The following is a 21,709-nucleotide window of genomic DNA, read 5'->3' on the forward strand; positions in this document are numbered from 1 at the left end:
AACCATTTTATCACAGTATAAATGGTACATTTGGCCCATTTATTATTTGTGATTGTTAACCTCTTCTTGTGCCAGATTTATAGATTAAACTGTTTCACAAGTATGCACGTATAAGAAAAAACACCTCACAAACAGAATTGAGTACTAGTCACAGTTTCAGGCATCCACAGAATGTTTCAAAATATTTGCTCCTCGAAAAAGTATGGGAGGAAGCCACAGGGCCACTTTTCCCACTAAAACTTGGGCATCATAAAGATAAAGTCCTCACCAGTCTTACTTGCCTGTGTTTTCAAAGCACCAGGTACAGTCCTGCGAGCCTGAAGCCAAGCACAATGCATTTTCTCTAATGACTACTATTGAAAGAGCAATTCAGGTTTGCTGCTTGGCCACAGGAGTCTGCAGCCCCAGGTCAAACTCTCTGTATTTGATTCCTCAACAGGCATACAAATAAAGGTGCAAAAAAAAAAGGAAAAGACCTTGAATTTCTGATCATTCTGGTTTTCATGGAACCAGTCAATCCAGTGCTTTCATTTTATGGCTCCCATGCTAGTTTTAAATTTTGATCCCCAAAAAGGTGGTGAGTTTGAGGATAGAAGCCGTTGGGGGGCCGGGCCTCCTCTGCACATCTCTCAAAAGCCTGTGGTTAGGGGGCTGGGGATTTAGCTCAGCGGCATAAGCACCTGCCTTGCAAGCAGGTGGTTGTGAGTTCAATCCCCGGTACCGATTAAGAAAAAAAAAGCCTGTGGTCCACAGGAGGCAGGCCTTGCTAGACACTGGTGCAGAAGTGGACAGCTACCATACCGGCACAAGGAGAGTTCAGAAAATTGACCACAGCAGAGGCCGCACCATGAGGGAAAGTGACCCTCAGTGTTCCTATCAAAAACGTGTGACCCCAGAGGGACAGCCAAGCTGCAGGGTGTGGAATTTACAGCCTCAGCCTGGGTGAACAGAGGAGAGAAAAGAGAAGGGAAGAGAGAGGGAAGAAAAAGAGACTCCATTCAATTATCTCCTGCTCCTGTTTCCATGGTGATGGCTCCAGAAGCGGGTCAGAACTTTCTCAGTGAAACAAACAGCGGCTCTTATTCATCACCGCCCAGGCCTACCAGCCACACTGGCCGCTTGTACAGTCTGGGCACAGAAGACCCAGGAAGGGACATGGGGGCTGCCCAGGCTTTCTTCTGTCACCTGCTCTCAGGGCCAGAGCTGGAGATGGTTTTGGGTACAGAGGGCCCCTCCTCTCCCTGCTTAGAGGGAGAGTGAGCAGTCGCCGCTAGGTCACTGATGGGAGAGCCACAGCCTGCCCTCCTTCTCCTAGCAGGCGGAACCTTGAATCAGGGTCCTCTCTAGGCTGACCACTCCCATACTGGATTGAGCTTGCTTCCCACTTTCCTTTCACAGACAGAGTTGATGAAAACCTTTAAAGTTCTAAATACTGTAAAAATGAGATTCAGGCCTTCCAGTCTTCTAGGATATTTTTTCACACTCATTGCATCCACTCGCCCTGGAGGGTGACCGGTCGGCTTCACCTATGGATTCTTTGACTTGCCCTTTCTGATTCTGTTCATCCACAGTGGGTGGGCACTGGCATTCGCCAGAGGTGCTTCAGACACCAGGAAGCTCTGTCTGCCAGAGCCACCCCAATGATGAAGTGATCTCTACCAGTATCCACTCAGTGACTCCCCCAAACTCTACCTGTGCTTGAAAGCTCTGCATTTAAACCTGACTGACAGATCTGTTTAGACCAGCAGGCTGTCTAAGAATTTCTTGAGAAACTTCCAATATTCAGGACCTCCACAGCAGAAGAACTAATCCATCATGTCTAGACAAAACCTGAAGACCAATGTTTTCTACAATTCTCCGGGCAATTCTCAAGGTGGGTATGCTTTGGAAGCACCAGCTTAACCCTGCAGAGACAGGAGCACAAGCCCCATCCTGCCTTCTCCAAAGTCTTATACTCAGCACCTCTAAAGTAAAATAGGCAGCTATGCAAATAAAGTTTTCAGAAAAGAACACAAAGCAACGCAATAGTACAAGTGGGCGAGTTTCTTTGAGCATTATCCGGACTACAGGTTCATCTGGACAAAGCTACTGTAAATAAAAGGTCAAGGGCAGGTTTGGCTTGACCACCACGAGCACCTGGCATGCAGGAGACACTCTTCACGGACCTGATGATGGAACTGGCCAGTGAATCAAAGACCTGAGAGTGGAAGCGGAGTAAAGTAAGGCCCAGAATGTTTCTGCTTTCATAATCTTTCGTGTCTTTGGCCTCCCACCTCTTAGAGACTTTGCACACCCCCTCATGCTGCCGATGTTCCTTCTCACATAACAAAAGGACCATCTATGGAAGGACAATCATCAAGCAACTCCTGAGCTGGCCCTGCAGGCTTCTCCAGAGCTGACCTTGCCCACCCCCACAACACAGACTCTCAGAAGTTTGCTACAGAAACTCCACCTGTCTCAAGGACTTGCTCCTTGCAAACCTCTGCTGGGGCTTTCACAATGGTGTCAGACAGTGCAGCACAGATGTATGTATCCATTTCCCAGAATTCACTTCCCTGCATAGCTCCAGGTTAGAATGGGCCGTGAGTGACATTTTCCATTAGAGACAGAGCAGAATGTTTCAGAGTCAGTGTGGGCACAAGGCTAGCTAGCATATGCCACTGCTTGCCCCTAGGTCATAGCTGGCAAGACCAGAAGCTATATTCCTGCTGAGTTTTCTCCCTCAAGTTCTCCAAGTCTTAGACAAAGGGCTTGGTGAGCACCTGCAAAGGGCACGTCCATTCCTGCAGGTACCCTGCACCCCATAAAGCTACAGTGCTAAAAATCAGCATGGGCTGCAGTCACCCTGGCTGCTGCAGTTGTCTCTATGGCCCCCACTGCACATGTGGCCCTTTTAGACCTGCCTGCTGCAGGCTGCATCTCCCCACATAGAAGGAACAGCCCGATCTGGGCTGTGTACCCACCCCGCAACAAATACACGAAATCAAAACATGTAATAAACTCCTCGTTCTATCTGAGCATTCTGCTTCTCTAATAAAACCCTAAATAAAGCTGACATCAGGTTTTCAGGCTCCCATCTATGCCCTAACCCAATTCTTCACCTATGTCCTAATCCAGTTCCCCATCCCTCCTTCCACAGTTTTCCTGTCCTGATGGTTTTTATATCGCCACATAATCATCTTTTCATGTCTTCTGCAGATTGCAGAAGGCCAGTTTCCCTTCCTATCCTACTCATCTTGCCGGAGCCCAGCATATTTGTCCAGACAGCTGAAACTTGAATGTTTATTAAATTAAGTTTTAACAGCTGCCCGTCCCATCATAGGCCTCTCTGAAGTACATCACTCATGACTGTCCCTGCGGTGAGGTGTCTGATAAGAAGCCTGGTCCTTGCAGATAAACACACCCAGGCGGAAAATCCAACTCTGTCTCACCCAGGCTTTGTGATCTTGGCAAATCATTTAACCTTTCTGAACCTCATCTTCCTTAACTGTAAAATATCACTGAGACAGATTTGTCAGGAGGATTAAAAAGATACACAGAGAACACTCGGCAAATTCTACGTGAGTCTTCTCTTTCTTCCTGCCAATGTAGGGATATTATTTACTTCCCAACCTCCATCTCTGACCCAATATCCTGTCACCTCTCATGCAGGAGAGAGAATAAATAGCAGCCCCCTCCATATATTAAACACTCCTGGTTGCAGTGCCTGTCCCCAGCAATTGCAGCAAGGGCACACAAAGCCTGCCACTGATGCGGGCGCTGCTCAGGCACGTGGCCTCCAGCTGAGGCCTGGCCAGCTGGAGGCTCCCCCACCAGACAGAGTGAAGGGCAACAGCATTTGCAGTTAGCAACAGCTGAGGCAGACAACGCTGGCACAGCTGCTCCCACCCCAGCCCCCAAGATTTGGAATGTTGAACCCCTCAACTATGCATGCAATGGTGTGCACATGTGTGCACACAAACATTGTGACAACACGGGCTCCATGAAAATGGCTTTGTTTCCCAGAACCCCTTCCCCTGTAGCTACATAGATAGGAACCTAAAGGTCATGTGGGAGGGACATCGTTTTAAATGATCATGGACAGGGATGAGCTCTATGATGGGCATCATCTAGGAGACTGAGGTTGGACACCCACATACATTCCACTAAGGAGCAGGGAGGGGACAGAGGGGATGTGAGCCCATGTCAGAAGCTGGGCACTGAGCTGGATATTTCACATTCCCTGTAAAGAGTTCTTAGTGTGCTCAAATGATCGATTAGGAGCTTAAGGCTTAGAGAATTCAAATGCATTGTTCCTAATGGTTCAACTAGCAGAGCTTCAGTTCAGGCATTGTTCTGCTTGGCTCCAGAGTTTTAACTATTGGTACAAGCAGTGTCCAGGCAAAATTGAGGGACGTAAGGCAAGCTTCAGGCTGGTTCAGAAAATGGAAGATGGCTAAGCTAGAGGAACACTAGAGTCCCAACAGGAAATCCACTGTGGAAATGAGGCAGCAGAAGCCTGGAGGGGAGAAATGACACCAGTGATGAGTCACAGAAGGGGAGCACAGCTCAGGCTGCTGGCCAGTGACCTTTCCTTTATGCCTCTGGCATCCACAGATGTAATACCTGGCTCTGGGTGGACCATCTGTTTTTTGCTCCCTAACTTTGCTACTCTACCTGTACTCCCACTCTGGTGAGTGCAAAGGACCAAACAATGGTGGCCAAGGTTGTCCTTGGTTCTTGCTATGGTCCTGGAAAGACAGTGAGCATGTAGCAAGACCACATACATCTACACTGGACAGACGATTTGTCACTTTCACTAAAGGAACACCTCTGTGTGACTTCCTGACTCCTCAACAATGATGCAGGGCCAGGGCCCAGGGCACACAGGCACATTCCTCATGGGAAAACACTGGCATCCTCCACCTATCTCACAGCTCTGTCACAAACAGGATGCAGCGACAGGATGCATGAGTCCACCTCAAGGGGACGTGGCCTGACCTGAATTTCCTAGTAATTGCACAATTTCATCAGGTCTTCTCACTGACTCTGTTCTTCTTCCCAGAAGATGGCTAACAATCCAATGGTCTGTACACGTAGTTCTACTGTCTAGGAAGCTACAGATTTAGAGCTTTGTCACAATGGAGAAAAATCAATGTGATCATACAGCATATCCTGACCTTGGGGGGACTCCACAGAGTTCAATGAAGCCTGAAGCCCCCTCCTCAAGTCTAGGAGGATGCTTAGTGAGAAACAATTTACTGTAAGAATAATTTCTCATAAATTTCTAAAAGCTAGATACAAAGTTACTGAGAATTAACGGTTCTGTTCTTAATGTTCTATAGCCATAACAAATTTTCTTTCAAAAATGTACATTTCCTCTACTTACGTAAAATGTCGAGAACAGGCAAATTTATAGTGATAGTAGACAGATGATTGCTTAGGGTTTACTTGTGGGAGGGATATCACTGATAAAGGGCATGAGGTTTCTGTTAAAGCTGATAGAAATATTCTCAAATTGCTGTAGAAATGGTGACACATTTCCTGTGAACACAATAAACATCACTGAATTGCATACCTTGGATGGATGCATTATAAAATGTAAGAATAATTTCTCATAAATTTCTAAAAGCTAGATACAAAGTGTGGCACTAGATCCTAATAAAGCTAATTTATACAAGAAAATATATGGCCACACAAAAATCTGTACACAAATATTCAGAGCAGCATTCTTTAAAAAAAAAAAAAAAAAGGCAGAAAAAAAAATAGAAATAACCTCTCTACCCGCATTCCAGATCAGGGAAGACCTCTGGGAGGAGCTGACTTGCAGGGGCCAAACCCAGGTAAGTGGGGGTGAAAGGGGCAGGGTGGGGGGAAAGGAACGCATTTCAGAGGCTCAGCATAGCAAGGAAGAGCAGGACATGTCTTGGGAACTGCAAAGCTTCCCTCCTCCTGCTTGTGTCACAGAGCAGGGGCCAGAGACAGTGAGCAGGCAAGCACAGAGGATGGAGGTGAGGACAGAGGAAAGATCAGAAGTGCAGGCCCTGGGGAGGAGGTGACCCAGGGAGGCAGAAGTCTGAACTGACCGGGCACCCAAGCTGGGGCTTCTCCCCAAGGTGTGCCAGAGGAAAGACAGCTCTTGAGGGAGGGAAGGACCAGTCCTCAGCTGCCCAGGTGAAGCAGACCCGAGAGGGAACTGCCCACACGCTACAGATGCTGCCTGGAACCTTCATCAGCTGCATCCCCCCTACCCACCCACTCAGCCTCGGACCGCGCTCAGTGGCCTTTCTCTCCTTTTATTTATCTGCTGTTTCCATCATGCTACATATATCTGGACTTTTTCCACCATAAAATAGTTCAAATGTAGTCACAGATAATGAAAGAAAGTGAAACTAAATCAGTGAATTTTCATCTCTGGTGAAAGACTTAGTAGAAAACAAGTCATAAATACTGGCTTGGGTGAAGTTTTCAGATTTATTTTGGACTCTCTTGCTTCCATAGATAAACGAGAGCCAGCCTACATCTGGGTGACAGGAGGACGGCTCCCTCTGTCTCCAAGTGAACCACAAAGTGTGGTTTCTCATTGCTGTTATTCCTTTAATGCGAATAAACCGAACTGGCCCCCAACTTCTCCTTGTGCAGAAGTAATATAATTATGCACACTCTGAATTACAGCTTGGTGGTCAGGAGTGTGGGTACCTAACTGGGATCAAATCTGGACTCTGCCATTTAGAAGCAGTACCGCCCTGGGCAACTTATTAACCTTGCTGTGCTTCTATTTCTGTATCCATAAGCAGGAATACCAGCATATGGAACCACTTGGGGTCATTGTAAGCACAGAACGAGTCAGTACTAAGTACTTACATCAGTACAACTACATAATAAGCACTCAGTAAACATTAGAGATATTGCCACTTTTTCTTTTCCAATTTGTAGTCCATATGAACCAACTCCAACAAAACCACCTCGGCACAGAAATGTACAAGAAATAACCAGGTAGCCTCACTGACTGTTGGCTTCCATGAACATATTGAACCCAAACAATCCTGACATGCTGCTTGTTTGTTGGAAAACAAACAAGGTACTTTTTAGAAACCTAGGTACTTTTTAGAATTTCATTTTGTATGTACATAAGTTAAGATGAACTCTTACAGGAAATAATACCGGTTTCCTACAGAACATCTCCACTGCTCCTAAAGAGTGTACTGTTTTGTTCAAGGTAGCAACGCACTTCCATTAAAAGTGCTCACTGCTATGAACTCCCTCACAGGGAGGGAGGCAAGTCTGGGTCCTCTTTCTTTGCTTTACTTGGCTCCACACCACCATCTAAAGAAAGTTTTTTCTGCTGCATCACTCGGTCTCCAACTGTGAATGCCACGCAGCTACCTCACTCCACCCCCTTGTAGCAGTGGCTGCACCCAGGCAGGTGCTCTGCAAGGTGCTGCTGCATGGAGAACTTCCGGGAATAAACTGGAATGGGCTGGATAAGCAGTTCAGGAAAGCTTTTGAAAAGGAGGTAGCTTTTGCCCTTCACTTTGCTCCTCCTGCACAGTCCTGTCTTCCCCTACAAAAGACCCACCACTGCCACGTCTGCTAGTTGAAGCTGATTTCTGTAACTTAAGACCTTAAATGTTGTCAAACATCAGTGGGAAAGTGATACGTTTTTTAGAAACATATTTATATCACAACTCATGCCAGATCCCTCCCTTTGGATAGGTTTTAGCTTGGAGAAGGGAAGGAGGCACATTGGCAAGGTCTCTGAGACAACTGAGGGGACTGTGGATCCAGAGGGAAGCCATGGGGCAAGGGCTCAGTTTCCCTGGTGGGCTCTCCCTCTGCATCTCTGCCTGAAAGGGCGGCGGCTGCAGGACATATCTACTGTTTGCTGATTCTCTTGCCTTTTGATTAAAAGCCAAAGAACATCTCTGCCCGTAACACAACACTCTGAGTCAGAACAATATTTTGGTTGGCAAACACTTTGCAGACACTAACTAGACACAACCAGCTGGTTTGCCCGGTCATTCTGCATAGCTGTAATAACCAACTGCAAAGCTACCAGCAAGCATTCTATGGGAATAGTGGGCCTTTTCCATTTGAACGAATTTATATTTGTATAATGAATAAAGTTTCAATATAAATAGTACAACAAATCTGCTCAAAATATCATCTGACCAAGGGCTTTGAGAGTGATACTTCATCTTTAGAAACAGAACACAAAACCCACTTAGAAGATTTAACTTAAATAACTATCAATTTAAGAATAACTTTCTGTATTTTATAACCGCTATGTTCAAAACTGATTCAAGCAAGAATCATTTTTTAAAAAATCTAAAACCAGTAGGTAAAAGTTTGATGAGGGATGGGATTTTCCAACAGAATTGAATTACCTCCCACAGAATCTTTTTCATTACAAATGGAAAACTATCATTTCTCAGAGGAAACCTGGCAAATACACCTCCACCAAATGATCAAAATTTCATGTCACCCATCATGGGACAGAGATCATATGCTTCCAGATGTAACGCACTGTGAGGAAAAAAAGAAAGAACCCCCAAATAAAGAGTAGTTCACAAAGCAACTATCCTACCTTTAAATGTCACTATCATGAAAAACTAAGAAAGGCACCCAGCTTATATGTGACGTGTAAATGCCAAGAGCAAATCTGTAAGTAAAGAATTTTTTAGAAGTATGATAAGAGAAAGTAATGAGACAATCAGAAAAACTTGAATAAATGTATATTAGGATGACTTAAAACTTCCTGTTTTACTAAAACTCTGATTCTGTCAGAGAATGCCTTCTTAAGAAATATATGCTAATGCATTCAGGGCTCAAGGTCGTGATGTATGCAACCTGCTCTGGATGGTTCAGCAATGGATGGATGAGAAAGAATGGAGGGAGAGAAAAAAAGAAAATAAGAGAGAGAGTGAGTAAGACAGAAAGAATAAGAGAGAAAGGAAGGCCATGCAGATATCAAGAACTGGTGAGTCTTATGAAGATTTACAGCTCACTGCGGAATCTCGCAACTTTTACAAAAGTTTAAAAGTTTTCAAAATTATTTCTTTTAGATTTTCATTTTCTTTTGTGGGAATGGAGGGCACGAGGGATTTAACCCAGGTTCATGATATCATGGAGCTATATCCCCAGCTCACATTCTTAAATTTGTGTCATTTAGGGCCTCACTAAATTACCTTGAAATGGACTTGCCTTAAACTTGGGGACACTGCTACCTCAATTTTCCAAGCAGCTGGGATTACAAGTGTGTGGCTCTATGCCCGGCCAGGCTTTTATAAGTTACAAATTTAAAAAAAAAAAAAAAAAAATTTAAGTACCATAGTTTTCCAAAGCTATTAAAAAATGAAGAACTTGATGTTTCAAATCTTTAAAAATGTTTAGAAAGACATAAATTCAAAACATATAAAAATATATACATAAGCAAAATGGCAGTATTATACATGAAGCAGATGGGTGCTGTCGTGTGTGTGTGTGTGTGTGTGTGTGTGTGTGTGTGTGTACACGTGTGGTGTGCTGAAAATTTTTATTAACCTCAGGAGGCTGTCAGTCTCTCTTGGCTACAGGAGTCATGCCACATTGTACCAAGGATATAAACTTGGAAAGAATGACTTCACCACAATTGAGGGGAAGAAATGCCCAGCCTAACTAAGATTGGTACGGACTGGGTGAATCACTTCCTCCAAGGTGGAAGGGCAAACATGTCCTGACTCCTGGAGGATCTGGAGATTCTGAGAGAACACCTGTGGCAAACTAGATTAGGAGAGACCTTGGTCCACTTAATTTGGCACCACTGTGGTGCTTCCAAGTTCAAAAATCAACATCAACTTAAATCTTGTCTCTCCTGGTCAGCCGCCACATTTCTAGCTTCTTGAGACACCACATAACCATAGTAAGCAACGTGTGTGCTGTAGGTATAGTCAGTCTCTAACCTGCATGGGCAGTGGCTTGGGTTTCCTCTGGCTCATCCCCAGTCCTGTTCCTCAGTCCTGAACTGGACCAACGTGGCCTTGCAGGGCCAGAACCAGAGTTTCCTGGAAGAGCAGCCTCCACTCCCTGAAGCCACCTCTGCGCCAGCAGCACACACGTGGACGGATTAGGCAAAGCTGTGCTGCAAAGTCACACACTCTCTCTCAAAACGTATGCCTCTCATTCCAGAAATACTTCATTCCTGAACCACTTCTACGCCTCGCTTGGCATGAGATGGCACAGCTGGCTCTATGCCAAAGGAAGTATCTGTTTAGAGAGGTGGCTTACTTTAAATTTCTTTACCTCAGAAGATCATCCGTAGATCATTCTGGAATAATTACGACGGAAGAAAGTAGGAAAGGGAAATGTTATAAAAATATTTGGGGTTTTTCGAGGGTTCTTTTTTTAAATTGCCTAAAAGAAATACTAAAAATACAAGATAAAACATAACATTATCTTCCATGAAAGCAGAAATTATAGGGTCGAAGTTAGGACAGGGAAACAAAAATATTCCCTTTAACAGGAAAGGTTAGTGGGCACTGGTCAGCTCCTGACACATTCATGTCTGTTTTAAGGTCACCTACCAAAAACAAGGTACAGTGGCTGATTTTGTTAAACTGTTGTTAGAATTGGGAATGCATCTGATTTTTATGCTTTGCTTCTTTATGACTTCCTCTCTTTCTATCTTAAAAATCAATGTAAAAGATGAAAGCCCATCTCAGTTGACTTACCTGTCCTTTTCCTAATTTTCACATACTTATTCCCACACAATAAGCTGTTGTAAAATAAATAATTCTTCTCATGAGCCTTAAGGCATCACTGACTGGATTGCAAAACACACTTAGAAACCATGACACATGTACTACATGTTAAGGAAAACAACACCAGATTTCAAACCATGCACACACCACTGCCCCTTGGACTTCCATCACTTTGGACCTAAAAGACATCTTTCTGGACACTCAAGTCCCAGGCAAAAAGATGGACACTTACTTTCTTTCCACTTCAGGTGTTGACACGGTGCTAGAGAAGCCAAGCGACTCCTGCAAAAGAGCAGATTGGCACGATCAGGGTAGGCAGAGCAGTGGGCTTCATCTGATTTATACAGAGTATCTCTTAAGAGGAAAAGGCAGAAGCAAAGCTAGACGAGGAAGTCACTGTGCTTACTTCGATCTGGGACCGCAGCTGAAGTGACGTGGGGCTGGCGTCGGGTTTCTCCTAAAACAGAACAGATGCTGGTTAATGAGACTCCCAAACGTGGCACACACCAGAAAGACAAACAGATGTGTAAGAAGACCCGGCAGCATTTGGGGAACACTGGGCTATGTTGTGGGAGGAAATGGGGGAGATAAATAGATTTTCTGGAAAAAACTAAAGTACTTTTAAAATGAGGGTTATGACCCCTTACTACCGAACTGTTTACCAAACTTCATTGCTAGATACTGCTAACAACTTAATGCAGAAAAGCACAATTTAACTGAAGAGTCCTGACAGCCAATGGTGAAATAATTCTTTGGATACACTTAGACCATCACTAGAATACTGAATTTACCACAGGCCTTTCTCAAGTTTGGCTTATTTTTTTTAATAACAATAGACTTCTGACCTAGTTTTAAAGTTCTAAATGTGAAGTACTCAGTAATGCAGGGCTTGTTATAAGCATCTTCAGGAAGATGGAAAGCTAAGCAGATGTTATTTTATCTTGCAGCCCTAAAAATCACCACACTCTTGTAATACAAATGAACTGGCAAGTCTGAACATTTACCAAAGAAATAAAAACTTTAAAGAAAAACAAATCTCAGCATGCAGGTGATAAATGAAACATTTAATATGTGTTACAAATGCACTGAACAATCATAAGGGAGAGGCAGGGGAACCAAATTATCTAGAGATACAATCATGTAGTACAGTGCCCTCATATCATACTGGATGCTGTATCCCCTTTGAAATTAAAACAAAAGGTGAGAGATAAATTAATTACTTGTGATGAAAAAATGGCTTGAAATGAGTTTTGGCAATAAAATAGAAAATTGTGCTATGAACACCTTTAGATATAATTATGGGGAAAGAGACATGTTAGTACACAAGAGGACCACATTGATTTTTTTTTAATGTGGAGAATAATTCTCAATTGATATAGGTATGAATAAAGGTCCTTATTAAAGTCTGGTCCACAGATAAGAAATAAAGCTCTCTGACTCTTGTGTGGTAAGTAGGATGATTGACTGTTTTCAGAGGAAATAGTAACTATTACTAACATTATACAAGTTTGAAATATCAGGTTGACTAGAATTCTCTAATCATTTTATTGTGACATTCTTTTCTGGGTTTTTGTTTTGTTTTGTTTTTGTTTTTTGTGGCCCAAAGCCTCATGCCTGCTAGGCAAGTGCTCCACCCTTGAGGTACGTGCTATTCTTAACAGTGGCTATACTCTTCAGACCTGCATTTGCACTTCAGGAAGTGTTTCATTGATCTCAGGCTAACATTTAGGAGGTGGACAAATGCTCTCTAATGATGCACCCTTACGTGTACCTAATTGCTCAATTATTAAAGTTGCCTATTTCACCTTTCACGCAATTACACAACACTGAAAAACTTTTTTCTGATGTTTAAAAGTACAACTCAGAGTAAAATCACGATGATAGGATCCTGTCCAGATACAAAGCATAACAATGAATGTGCTTCCACACGTGGGGACCAGCTGCAGAACACTGCTCATGTGGCTGATGATACCGCAACGTACGTTTTGAAACTGTTGGGAGGGTTACGTTTTAGGTTATGTGGAGTCAGTGGTGATGGGGGTGGAGAGGGTGGTTCTCCTTATTCTTAGTTTCTCCCCACAATAAGCACAACAAGGAATGTGCTAGAGGGAGTAAATTTGACAAGGGGATGATAGTGGGGACTGCTTAGCCCAAAGAAGACTGGCAATTAGCTCACTCCCTGGTCCCAGGCCCTTGTTTGTAATAAAAATAAAATCAGCAGTGCAAAAACTTCTCTCTCATTAACATCTCCCTACTCTTTACTGCTGCCATTGTTCATAATGTTTGTATTTCTGTACCAACGTTGATGTACCTTTTCTACAAAACAACACATAGGAAATATTTTAGCTCCAATCACAGAGACAGCAAATAGTACTTCAGACTTGGGTGCAATTAACAAACATGCAAATCCTAGTGCTTACAGATCCATCTGGACGCTCTGATACCTAGCCTTTCAGCATGGCATACAGAGGTCTATACATTTAAGAGTAGGAGGTAAGCAAAAAATACACTTTTCAAGTTTTCTGGTCTAACTTTTCCTGTTCGGGAGCTAGTATAGTACCACAAAATAATGTTGAATCTCTCTCGATTCCCCTCACATTGTCTCTAAAAGTGCCCATTTAAAATCAAGCTCCAGTTCCTGATTTTCTGTACCATCAACCAAGGTAACTGATTCAACTTACCCTCTCCTCCATTCTTACATTTTCTTATAGTCTCTTGGTACTCACTAAGTAATAGACCAAAATAGGAAATTATCTTCTTTAATTCTACATATCTACCAGCATCTTTGACATAGATTTTATTTATTGAGTATATCATTTCTCATTCCGTCTCATAAATGTAACATCGTACACTTGGTAAAATCCATCGATTCTTGCATATAAAGCAGTTGGATGTTTGGAGATCCAGAAGTAACATTTTTAACATGAGACTCTGTTACTTATAACAACTAATAGAGGCAGGTAACATTTTCATGCACAGTGTTTACTTCATCAGGGACACTTCTTGACCTTCAAGCAGGAGATCATTTCAAATGTGTTTTTTCCTCTAGAATATGCAATAAAATACAAACTTTAAAAGCACATCTTAATTTTATAACAGGAGGCATATTTTGGAGGAAGCATATTCTAAAGTAAAAACAGTATATAATTTAGGAGAAGCTTGCAAAATTACCCACTAAGTTGAGGACCTGAATAAAGCTTTTGAGAAAACAGAATAGACTTTTGGCAAGATTCAATTATTATGAGACAGACAGGTGTCACACGATATCAATGACAAAAGTGCTAAAGAGTGATTGCTATCATGTATGTGAGCATATTATAACATATGTAAGGCATAAAATATTTAATAAAAACATAGCAAATGTTTGTGAATGAATGCATCTGAGAGCCCAAGAAATGGAATCCATACACAGAGTGATAGCTGGCAGGTGGTCCGATACACCCTTGGGTAAAACATCTTGTGTACAGGGTGTAACAAGTCTTAGAAGAGGCTCCCAACAATTTTTTTATTCTGTTTTATCACTGAAAAATAGATGTTTTTCCCCTCACAGTACAATAAGGAGTCAAGATAGTGGAATGGAACCTAATAGAAGGAATAGTGGTACCTGCGTACAGCAACAAATAGTGTGGTTTTCATAGTAAGAGCAGTGAAGACTCAGGTTAGAGAAAGGCTCCACGATACCCTTTCCATGGCCCGGGCTTTACAGCATGCTGCTCTCTTCTTTGCCCCAATCCAATCAAGCGTGAAGCTGAGAGGGCAAAAAGCCACAGTGCTCTAAGTCCATCAAGAAGTCTATATGAAGGGAAGTAGCAGAGAATGAGATGCACCTGACCGGCTAGCCACAACTATCCAATTCAGATAACAAGACAGACATGCTGCATCCACTTCCTGATTTGGACATTATCATATGAATGGCAACTGCAAAACTCCATCAAAACACAGTCACTGACTATGTATATAGCTTCTGAGCAAGAAAAAAAAAAGGATCACTGAGGGGTCAGGGATTTAGCTCAGGGGCATAAGCACCTGCCTGGCAGGCATGAGGTTGTGAATTTAATCCCTGGTACCCCCCACCAAAAAAAAAAATCACTGAGAAACAACATGCTTTTCTTCCTCACCAAGATACTACGTGTTTCAGGTACTAGTGCCGTGTAACAAATTATTTCAAACACAGTTTAACTCATGAGCATTTTACAATGCTTATAGGATTTATGGATAAGGATTTAGAGTGGTGACATCAGAAAAGGCTTGGCTGCACCATGGCATAGGGCATGCGAGGTCTCAGCAAGGCAGACTGAGAAGCTAGGGATGGCCAGATGGATGGGTGTGGTCACTGAGAAATTCATGGACTTCCCATTTACCTGGAGGTTGATACTAACAGGTGGATCCTGGTAGGTGTGATCAGCTGGAACTCCTATGTATGGTGCTCCATAAAGCACTACAAGGGTGTCCTAACTCACAGTTGACATGAGGTAGTAAGAGCAGGTATATGAAGAGGTCCAGGAAGAATGTATTTAGCTTTATAACACAGTCTACATAACAATGACTCCTGTCAGAGTTACAAGCCATCCCAGGAACTGGAGGGTCCATGGCCCCCATTACGCACTGGGAAGAGTGTTAAAGTCACATTGTGAGCAGCACTGAACACTGTGGTGGACTTTGGAAATTCATCTGCCACACTGAGATGGTCAAATGAACACACTCGAAAGTTTCATAGTGAGGAAGAAGGTGAAACCATTTATTCATAATAATGTTCATATGGGTTATTTTGTGTTTTTTTTTAAACTTTGCTCAAGTAAATCATTGATGCTATATTTCTTCCTGAATTCATCACTTATCTTAAGCTATAACTATTTCTCTCATTCTAAATCTAAAATACATAAAAGTAAAGAGAATGATACAATCAATTCCCAATGTTCCATCACATGGCTCCTACTGTTATCAACTCATGGTCAATTCTGACCCATCTGTATCTCTACCAGTGCTTGGAGAGAATCTTGGACACTGTATCTTAGAATATCACAATTTTTAATACTAAAAATTAGGCTATTAAGTTTTCTTAACTTGTAACTGCTGTTCAATCTTGAGCAAATGTCTCAGTCACGAAGTAAATCATAGTTATGAAATTTAGAACATTTCTCTGTAATTTGCAGAGGAACATGAAGACATTTCAAAGTTGAATAAAACCAGATGGTTCATTAGAACACATTCCTGTCCCCCAAGTGTACATCTACCACCCTTTAAAGATGTGTAAATAATATGCCCACTGACTCTGCACTTGACAGAGTAGTCTCAGCAACAGTTAGGGAGAAATAACTCCATAATCTGAATCATGTTTAACAGGAGGTCCCAGGCTTACATGGGAGGTCCACAAAACTCTAAACCTGATCCTACAATGATAAATTAGGTTATTTTAACTTATTTGAAAAATTTAAATGGAAACCTTAAAAATATGTATGAAATTTGATCTATGGATTAATTTGCATACGGTTACCTTAATTAAGAATAATCAGTATCATTACCATTACAATTCTTTTTTTTTTTTTTTTGTCTTTTTCCTTTTTATCGGTACCAGAGATCGAACTTACGACTGCCTGCTTGCAAAGCAGGTGCTTAGGCCGCTGAGCTAAATCCCCAGCCCCCTCCATTACAATTCTTAAGGAAACCTTCCTAACTTACTGAAATAGAATGATGAAAAGTGAACCAGTCTAAATATACCACATGTCTTTTATACACATATTTTTGCATGTGTGCACAGAAAATAGTCCAAGGATTAATAGTAGTTCTATGTGCTTTTTGTTCTCTACATTTTTTACATGTATGTAGTCTTGGATTACTTCTATTACTTTTTGCTAAAGATGAACTATCAGGACTGGCAGTGTAGCTCTGTCAAGTGCAAGGTCCTGAATTGAATTCCCAGTACCAACCCCCACCCCAAAATTAAACTATCGGTTTAAGTACATAATCATCAAACCTCATACAAATGTTTAAATGGTCTACATGTATATGTTTGTAAACAATAAGAAAATAAGGATCATATCAAACAACACATCAATGGTTATTCCTATAAAAACCACTATATTCTTCAATTTTCAACATGTTTTTCAAGCATACATTAGTTTTGTATTTTTTAAAGTATAATAAAACTCTACCCAAACTAACTTAGGTAATAAGTCGTAATCATAACAGTTAAATTTTTAAAGCTATAAGACACATCAAGACCTGAATTTAGTAACTGTCATGCTCCATGTTAAAATACTTTCTTAAACTGTTAAAACTTGTAAATATCACACAAAAATATGTGTGCATTCTATGATTAACACAAGATTCATGCTAGTCACAATTTGCTGAAAAAGGCTAAAACAGAGCATTGTGTAGCGTTTTAAAAAAAATAAAGCAGAGGCTAGAGTTATGATTCAATGGTAGGGTACTTGCCTAACACATGTAAGGCCCTAGGGTTTGATCCATAGCACAGCAAAAACTTTAAACATCACATGAAAAAGGGGGGAAAAAGTCACCTTAGGGAAATAATTTCAAATTCATTTCTTTTTGAGCTAGATCATTTGTTGAAACAATGCTTCTCTAAATCTTTATTATATATAACATTGAGGTAAACACACACATAACACCCCAGGATCAAACCCCAAATCCAAAACATGTGAATGCTTATATGCTTCCACCTGCTTGTCCAAGAGCACAAACACATATGCACACAAATCTAGTTGAACTAAACAGGCAGGAGCCAAATAGAGAACTGAGGCTCTGCCTTAAATGACTACATGTTGTTCTAAAGTGCTTCAATCCATCGTGCAACAGGCCAGAGTCAAAAGAGGGCAGAAAAGGTCCTGGACAACAGCTATCAGGTTCTCGTCCCCACTCCAGCTTTGTTCCCAGCTTTTGCTGGAAGTCCATACTCTCCCTCCTCTGCTGCTGCCAGGATCACAGGCCAAATGAACTTCACAGCTGGAAAAGCAGGGGGTGCAAACCTCTGCACTACTGCAAAAGCAGAAAGGAAGAAGAACAGCACACGCCCACCAGCTCAGCTTAGTGCCAAATTGTCTTCCACAATGAGTACAGGAAGGAGGAGGAGGAAAAAGTCAGACAGGACTGCTTGTTTAGCATCATGCAGTGAACAGGTAAAACGCTGCAAAGGGTGCAATGCTGGATTAATGGAGGAGCCCAACTCTACACAACTGAGTAAAGAGAAATGTAAAACTACCTTAAAAGAACACTGTATAGTTGTAGTTTCTTCTAGATGGCAATGTATACTGATTTTCTTTCAACAGAGATTTTTACCAAATAAAACCTAGACAAACAAAAGAAACTTACAGGTATACTATACAATTAAAAAAAAGGGGGGGGCCTGGTATTGGCTTTTTTACTTGGCTTTCATATTATTACAAATGAGTCCTAAATACCAAATTCCAATAGGGTATTTCTCAACTTTTAAAGCAAGCCTCTTATTTCTCATTTTAAAAATAAAATATCATCCCACCTTTATATTTAGATGAAAATCAAAAAGCCCCTATCTAGAAGTCCTGGCAGGACAGGGCTGGCCTCAGGATCTAGCTGGCTGCTGTGTACCCAGAATCCCTCTATGGAGCTGCCAACAATTCCTGGGCCAGTGCAAGGATATGGTGCACGGAGAGCCCAGTGGGACCTGAAACCTCACACATCTACAATTCTAATTTGCATCTTGGCCTGAGAACCAACTCCTTGTCTTATTTATTACTTCAGATAATTCCCAGGGCACCTGGTCCTTTGACCAGGATCTAATATTTCACACCATCCTAGGGGGTGGTCTCCTCACTCCCATCACATCAGCTACCACACCTAATGCTTCTTTCTCCACGGTGTTCCCACCCCATTCCTGTGTGCCTGGACCACCACTGTAAGGTGGAATAAAAGTTGCTGTCTGGGATCTGATAGGGCTAGTCCAGGTCTGCTGCACACCCTCATGAGAAATCCAGACCTCCCTTGTATTTTGTGTGGTTTGAATTGTCTGGTGCCAATGAAAAACAAATGAACTCCTTGATTATCTTTACGTTTTTTTTTTTTTTTAAACTGTAAAAACCCTATAATAAAGCACCACTATGGCCACTGAATCAGAATTGCTCAATAAATCTTGTATAGAATTCAAGGTGTTTAAGGGCCCTCTGCTTCGGCACCTGGTTGCTTTCAGAATCCACCTCAGGACTCTATGATGAAATTCCCTGCAACCTGCATGTTCATTTCTGCTTGAGAAGCACACTGCTCTCTGTCACTTCTCTGCTCTAAAATCTTTCAGGAAACCCAGTTCCAACAGGATGAAGCTCACATTTCTGAAGACAGTCCTCTTCTCCAACTAGCTGCATTCTAAACCCTCTTGTTGGTGAATAATGTGCCATGTCATGAGCATAGGTGTCTGAACCTGGTGTCTGAACTTTGCTCATACTACGTGAAACACCCTCCTCCTCCTCCTCCTCGTCCATCTAAACCCTACTATGGCTCCAAATCAAGCCTTCCCTGCTCACCTGTGCCTTAATTAAATGCCTAAGAAAGTCAAAACAATATTGTACATGGATGTGCACCAATGGGAATAGTTCTTCCCCTCACTTATTAGTATCTCATTTCACATGCCCCACTAATGGGTTCCTTGACCCTCCACAATTCACCAGAACCTGTTCAGTGGGCACTAAGACCCCACTTAAGTGCTAATGGTGCAGCCATGAAAACAATGTGGGTCCCCTTCCCCACGTAGGCACTGCTTTCCACAGCGGGTCTGGGTCCTCTGCCCAGGACAAGGGCCAATGCATCTCTATTGCTTTGATTTCTTTAAATCTGACTGCTTTGCAAGTAAGTCTGACTCTTCTATTAATCTGTAGTTGGCATTTCACTGACTGGGACATATATTCCCTAGCCTGGTTTGACATTTGCTTTTGGTTTGCAGATTTACATTTTTCAGCAAGTGATTCTTAAAAGATTCCATAATTTAATCGGTTATTTTGCTTAATTGCTTTTAGGTAAGAACCAGCAATGAGCTGTGAGTTTTGCACCCATGTCTCCTTTTCCACCTTTTCATAACTCAAGTCACCCTTCACAGTCTGCAGGTGAATAAGAAAGTGTTACTCATTTTTCTTGCTTCCATAAGTTCATGACCTGACAACTTTTTGGTAATGAATGAAAAATTAGTCTCATTCCATCCAGTCAATAAAGAAATGATGCAAGGCGGGGAAAACATTTCATAGCAGAATTCTCTTGCACTAAGCACAGCCTTAGTTATGGTGAAGAAGAACCAGGCAGCAGAGGGCACAGCGGGGCACTTCCCAAGGCTCTTCCCATGGTGGCTCTAATGACACCTGTGGACTAGGAAACTGGGATGATCTGAAGTCAGAAAAACAATGGACTAAATTGTTAAATAACACCTTATAATTATTAAGAAAATAAAATCAGATTATTACAAAAAATGTTAAAAACTGACTTGGTATAAAACGTCCAACTAAAATCTTTTTAAATCAAAAACCTTGAGCTTGCTACTCCAGAAGCTGAAGGAGGAAATCACAAGTTCAGTGTCAGCCTGGGCAATTGAAAAGACACTCTCCCAAAGTTTAAAAAAAAAGTAAATGAAAACAAAATAAAAAGGGCTGGGAAAATAGCTCAGTGTTCCCTGAGTTCAGTCCCCAGTCCAGAGTGGAAAGAGGAGAGAATGCAGAAAGAGCCTTGAGTTTACTTCCTTGAAAAAAATTTGTTTTGGAAAAAAAACAGGCTAAATGCTTGAAAGGCCTATCGCCATTCCAGATCAAAATTTTGAATAATGACATCCTAATATGCTTGTTGATCCTTACTAACATGAAATAATACACAACTAAACGATAAAGGTTGTTTCAGCTGTTCTTACAACATAAGGAACCCTTGGCACTGTATTTGATTAGTAACCCAGTGAAATTTCTTAGGGGGGGAAAAACATACCAAATTCAATTGCAAATTTCCAAGCAGGAATTACAGAACACTGACCAAGTTCCAATGAGCGGCCCTGCGCACACAGTGCTCACCCTGAGGCTGGCAGAAATGCTGGGTCAGCGGGTCCCTGCACTCTGTACCACATCTGACCACCGCACTTGCATTACCTGCCTAAACCTTGGGGGGCTCCAGGCCCCTTTACCACAGTGCCCAGCAGCAGCATGTGCCTCAGCTGGGTGCTGGAGTGCCTGTCACTCACTGCCCAGGGGAACACACGCACACCCCAGGACCAGGTGCTAAGAAGCCCTGCCCAGCAGTCCCCTGGAGGGCTGCTTAAACATGGTGCGCTAGCTCCCACCCTTAGAGTTTCGGCTGGGCTCAGGGTGGTTCCTGCTAATGTGCATTTCTCCCAAATTGTCAGGTGAAACTGAAGCAGCTGCCTGGGGAACCACACTTTGATAACTGCTGACCAGACAAGGCTGCAGAATCACCTGTAGCCTGAAATTTAGTAGTTTGTAGGTTAAACAGAATCATTTATCTGAAGCCACACCTGAATTCTGGACTGATCTTTAGTGTTCAGACAAATGATTTTAAGGTCAAAGGAAAAAAGATGAACTCAGTGTCATTTATTAAAACAGAACCATGTGCCAGAAAATCGAGTAAATCAGTGACGATATTGGAAACCCTGCCAATGGAGGATCAAACTCTACTACACTCTGTAGCCTTGGATGTGTTTCTTCAGGAAATGGGCAGATCTCTCACTGACTACAAGAGTATCTGGCTGGAATATAAGCACTGAGACATAAGTAAGTCTTTACTCCATTATTTGAATTCCACATTACATTTATAGGACAAAATGAACCATAGGCCCTAACTCAGTGACTGAGACATGTTAGAACAGATGACCTTCAGAAGTCTGTGACATTCGTGTATTAATATTCACCGACTATACCAGTACTTCCCAAGTATCAACTCCATACTCAACTGACAAGTGAGTACAGGAAATATAAAGCACAGTTCCTGGCCTGCAGGTGCTCACCGTCAGTTAAGAG

The 21,709-nt window shown here is 42.2% G+C and overlaps 1 protein-coding gene across 5 annotated transcripts in view; it reads right to left on the bottom strand.

Moving 5' to 3' along the window:
- Sash1 (SAM and SH3 domain containing 1) overlaps positions 1-21,709 on the bottom strand; it is a 302,233-nt gene that overhangs the window by 78,770 nt on the left and 201,754 nt on the right. For 4 of the 5 annotated variants that reach the window (XM_063233026.1, XM_063233027.1, XM_003466347.5 and 1 more), the window contains exons 3-4: positions 11,125-11,175; positions 10,951-11,000 (exon numbers count right to left, since the gene is read on the bottom strand). In XM_063233026.1, the coding sequence (XP_063089096.1) occupies positions 10,951-11,000; positions 11,125-11,175 (101 nt within the window). The remainder of the gene's footprint in view (positions 1-10,950; positions 11,001-11,124; positions 11,176-21,709) is intronic. The other variant, XM_023563591.2, reaches the window with a different exon arrangement.

The sequence above is a fragment of the Cavia porcellus genome, unplaced genomic scaffold, assembly GCF_034190915.1.
Source record: "Cavia porcellus strain 051 isolate PalLab524CR breed Dunkin Hartley unplaced genomic scaffold, mCavPor4.1 scaffold_22, whole genome shotgun sequence".
In the NCBI taxonomy this organism is placed as follows: domain Eukaryota; kingdom Metazoa; phylum Chordata; class Mammalia; order Rodentia; family Caviidae; genus Cavia; species Cavia porcellus.